At 34.8% G+C, this 4,952-nt stretch overlaps 1 protein-coding gene across 2 annotated transcripts in view; it reads right to left on the minus strand.

The window, feature by feature from the left end:
* Positions 1–3,002, minus strand: part of BPNT1 (3'(2'), 5'-bisphosphate nucleotidase 1) — a 6,217-nt gene extending 3,215 nt beyond the window's left edge. Inside the window, exons 1-5 of one of the 2 annotated variants that reach the window (XM_010182143.1) lie at positions 2,847–3,002; positions 2,595–2,699; positions 2,218–2,325; positions 1,643–1,691; positions 561–652 (exon numbers count right to left, since the gene is read on the minus strand). In XM_010182143.1, coding sequence (XP_010180445.1) covers positions 561–652; positions 1,643–1,691; positions 2,218–2,325; positions 2,595–2,699; positions 2,847–3,002 — 510 coding nt within the window. The remainder of the gene's footprint in view (positions 1–560; positions 653–1,642; positions 1,692–2,217; positions 2,326–2,594; positions 2,700–2,846) is intronic. The other variant, XM_010182144.1, reaches the window with a different exon arrangement.
* Between the last annotated feature and the right edge of the window lie 1,950 nt (positions 3,003–4,952).

The raw sequence follows: 4,952 nt of genomic DNA on the forward strand, positions 1-4,952 counted from the left end.
GGCAATGACATCATTTACCCTTTTCTTATCTGTGACACTGTGGTGGTGCATTACATCCTGCTTCCAATGAGTGACAAATTAATATTTATACATTTCTGTACTTCAGGCACAATCTGTAACTGGAAATATCTTGTCATTTTAAATGTTTCATCATATATATCACATAGAACATATAGAATCAGCTGATGATATGCATTACATCAGCTCAAGAGCTTTTTCTTTAAATTCTAGAAAGTTTAATCAGGCTGCATCATGATCTTTCCCACCCCTCACAGATAATACTGAAACAATCTCCAAACATGTGTAAATGCCTGTAGGTTGGGCATCCTGGACTTACAGAAGCCTCAGGATTCAGTATGGCTGTTAGTAGGTCCCTGAAATTCTGTTCCTGGAAACTAATATTGAAAATTATATATCTAATAAAAACACCACCACCTTATATTACAACATTAACTCCCCTACATACTGCTTTTCAGTTGGAAGTATGCCAACTAGAAATGGCTTAGAAGTGACAGTTAGAAATCACCTAATGCTTTTAAACAGATCAATGCATTGAATACCTCATAGTTGTAATATGGCTGGTTAATGACTCCTGCTATTGCTTTGCCTCCATAAGCAATTCCAATAAGAACTGTTACGTGGTCAAGGAGACCTGTACAGAAATATTATTAATGTAGTTATGCTTGAAAAAGAGCATATATATACTAAAAAAACTCCCTTCAGTAAGTCCACAAATTGATATGCCGGGTGGATCTTAAAAATGCAAATATGAATCAGGACTTTCAGGTGTAATAGGGTGGTTGATATAATTTTTTTAGTCATTTAGCCTTGATGTCTCCAAAAAAAAAAATGCCCCAGATAGAATTCTCTTAATAAAACTACTTTATAATTAACACATAATGAGAAAGAAGTTTAAAGATACAACTAAATAGCAGTATATTATGCTATTCTTCTATAATTGTGGTGTGAATTCTTTAATGGTATTCAAAACTAGCAATTTCTTGACAGTTGTACATCTCTTTTCCTGAGAAGGGGGAAATAAAATCTGCCTAAAAGTTTTTCACATTAAACTAAAAGCCCCAGCAGGAGGCCAAAGTGAGGTTTCAGCATATTATTTTTGGACGTTTTTCTTTGTTTTGTTTTTTGTTCCTTCATTTTTAGGGTCCATTTCTACGGAGACAAATTAGGCTTCGCTGAAAAAATTTTGTTTGCGAAACTGAAGAATTAAGATTTGCAGGAAGATGTTTTATTCTGAAAGGGCTACAAATACAGCTGTGGTATTTGGGCTGTTTGAAGAGGAGGATGTAAATATAATTGAGCATATTCCTGTGTGAATGGGAGATTTAGTTCCTGAATTCAAAGTATATGCAAAATTGTAAGTTTGACTAAAAAGTTAAGACAACGTGTCAGCAATCAAAGGCAGCCCTTTGCTCCCTGAAATGATAAAAACTGGTGGACACTCAGTAGCCCATCAGGAATATTCAATACTGGTTAGAACTGAATGGAATGATTAAAAAAATCCATAGAACTCCAGAAGCAACATCAGCCTTACGAAACAATATTCTATGTAACTTCTATCATAAAACTATCTACATGCTATAATTTTTTTTTTTTAATCAGGAGAATTAAAAGAGAAGCCAACCTTCAGTGTACTCTTTCGTTCCATCCAAGGGATCAACCCATATTACAAGCTTTAAAAATAGAAGAATAGGGAAAATTAAGAAATACAATTCATGTCAATTAGCATGCAAAGTATATATTTTATTTTAGTGCTTTTATTTCCTTATGGCAATAAGGAAATAAAGATATGCAAATTTTTAACATTATGATATGACTGAAGCCTACAATAGTAATTTACACAAAAAAGCTTAAAAACTGACTGGAACTTTCCAGCAAATATCTTCATAGAGGTATGAAGGCTTAAACTGAACACAGAAATGACATTACTTTCATATGTCCCAAACAGATTCCTTCCAAATTAATTTGAATTACAAGTTCTAAGAAGCAAATTTCCATTTCTCATTATTGCATACAGAGATATGCAACATATCCAACTCTGGAGGTGCAATTCTCATGACTAAATTTCAGTTTTCAAACCCAAAAGAAAAATTTGCAACATTGAAATAATCCTTTTTCTTAATACATTATTAGCTAAAATCAGTAAGTAATATAGATAGTGTAAAATATGAAGACATATGTATAACATTATCACATTACCTCTTCCTCTTTAATTCCTGCGTACTGAGCAGGACAAGTTTTATTCAGTATTTCTTCACAGTTGCCATCTTCAATTAATTCCTCAGCTACCTCATCAGTGGGCAGTTCCTAATAAAAGGATTCTCAGAATTACTAGAAAAAGGTGTTGGACTCACCTGAATTTGCCTTAGAACCGTAGATTTGCTTGCAGCTTACTTGAAAAAATGGATGCAATGGAAAGATAAAATGGGATACTTTAAAAAGTATTTAAAAGTTGAGTTGTTTTTTTAAAAAAAAACAAACCCACAAACAGATTATTTCCTAAAACCTGCCAAAGCAAATTCCACTGCAAGTTACAGCAAGTTAAATTTTTAGTATGAAATAAACTAAGTACTTACTTCTTCTCCTATGATTGTCACCTTGGGAAACTTCCGTGCCAGGGAAGCACAAATGCTCATCTGTACAAGTCGGTCAGCTTTGGTCTGCAAGTCATTGGCTCCGGTCTGTCAAAGGAGGGATCGGAATTTGTATCAGAGAGGTGAGGACAGTATTTCCTTCCCCGGTTGCTGATCTTCAAAACTATCACTTGGACCTGTATCTAACTTAGCATTACTAAGAGCAATTAAACTGGAACAAAGTAAAAATAATACCTTCTCCACTATTCCCAGATCTCCTGCAGACATGACATTTCTAACAATCGTTGCAGCTTTTTCTGCAACAGAATACGCAGAGGCAACCACACGCATGAGTAGAGCTGGAGAAGCCATACTGAATGCTGAAAAGGAACAAAAAGCAAACTTGTACATTTCACTCTTCAAGAGAAGACAAGAAGGAAAATATTTTACATAACATTGCAAACAGATACAGTTTTAAGCTGAGTAGGAAGGGGAAATTGGCTTACTGCCAGCGAGTAGTAATGAAGTGAGCATTGACTTTTTTAAACATAGAATTAACATATGTGTTACACTTGAATTAAATAAATAAAATATTCTAAGAATAATGTATATGGATAAATAAAAGTTATAACTGTAGAAGTAGTTATGTTAAGGTTTGATTTTAGGGTAGGCCTTAACTGGGAAACTTGCCCTGGGAAACAGGTGCAGAGAAGTAAGAAACAATATTCAAAGGATTTAATAGAGCATGTAGAACACAAGGAAATGGCAGTTTGTTGTTAGTGATTTGTTATTAGTTAAAATATAACATACCAAAGGAATTATGGTGGTGGGAGCTAAGTTAGATAAACAAACTCATAGAAACTTATAGTATTAAGTAAGCTGAGCATGCAAGATTTATAGTTTAGGTGAAATTTGTAATTGTTTGTAACTTGTCATCTGAACCCTTTATTTCTATGATGGATGTAACTGCTTGTAACTAAGGGATGTGTATCTCTGCACGTAGACCAAGCTGTAATAAGGTATAAAAGCTGAAGCAAAAATGAGGGTCATTGGGATCCTGACTTTGGACGATAGTCCTCAGGTCCCCGGGCCCTAAATAAAGCACCGCATAAACTGACACACTGTTAGTTTGTGTTCTTTGTTCTACGGGCAACATATGCAGAGGTATAAAGTTATTTTAGACAAGACTTTTCAAATATCCCCGCTCTGACAGTGAACCTAGTTTTCCTTACTAAAATAAAATCTCGCATTAAACAAGAACAGCAGCAGCAGCAACTTTATTTATAATAATGTTAAGAAATACTCATTTTTTGTACATTTTGACCATAAGTTCATTTTTTCAGAACTCAACCTATAGAGTTGGTTTGTGCCCAGACTCAAGCACAAGGCTACCAGACAGGATGACAAGACTTTACTTATTATTTTTATTTGTTTAAATATAAAATAGGCTTTTGTAGATGGCCTAATTGTGGACACAAAATAGGCTAATGATGCAGACACTGCAAACACTGCGCTTGTATGTGAAAGTTTGTTGATCTAAATTTTACCATCCTTTCTGTATTTCTGTAACTTCTCTTGATTTCTTTAAGGAAATCTATTACATCTTCCTTCCTCCCGTGAACGCTGCCTGTCCTGTAATTCTTCCTGTTGCACTGTCTTCAGTGGCTGTTCCCCAGCAGAAATCAGTGCAATTCACTACGCCTTCAGCTCCCAAATAGAAGAATAGCTATCACTCTTGCAAAAGGCCAGCAATCATCAATTCCTCGCAGCTTTTCTCTATGCCAGGAAAAAGAAGTACTGATTACCACACTGTATTATTTAAAATGCAGTGCTAATTGCTTTTTATGTTTTCCTGTCTTTTTTTTTTTCTATCTGTATAGATTACATGCTTTTTGGGGTTGGGCTTACATGTATGGTAGACTTCCAAGTAAACACTTGAGCAGAGAGGTAGACAAATATACAGAGAAACTCATAAATCACCACACAGAAGTTGATATATTAGGCTTCCCTCACAACCAATATTTGCAGCAATTGCAGCAAGTATTGCATAAGTGGCAATAGTTCATTATGCAATACCTTTCCTTTCTTGTTTGAGAAGTCTACTCAGTAAAGTATAACACAATGAGGTGATAAGGCTAGCTACTGTAGATGATATTGCTGTGACCTCAAGTTCACATCTGTTTACAGCAAAGGCAAACAGCAACGTTAGAGGTATCAAATCCCCAAATTTAGCTGGTTTAAGAACTTCAGCACTTCAGAAACACTCTACAGTTATCTCTAAAGTCAGAAGATCTCTGAAGGTAAAAAAGATTGTGTAAGTACATTCAAAAAGCACAGCTGCTACTGTTAATTATTATTTAC

This window comes from Mesitornis unicolor, unplaced genomic scaffold (assembly GCF_000695765.1).
Source record: "Mesitornis unicolor isolate BGI_N332 unplaced genomic scaffold, ASM69576v1 scaffold48223, whole genome shotgun sequence".
Lineage (NCBI taxonomy): Eukaryota > Metazoa > Chordata > Aves > Mesitornithiformes > Mesitornithidae > Mesitornis > Mesitornis unicolor.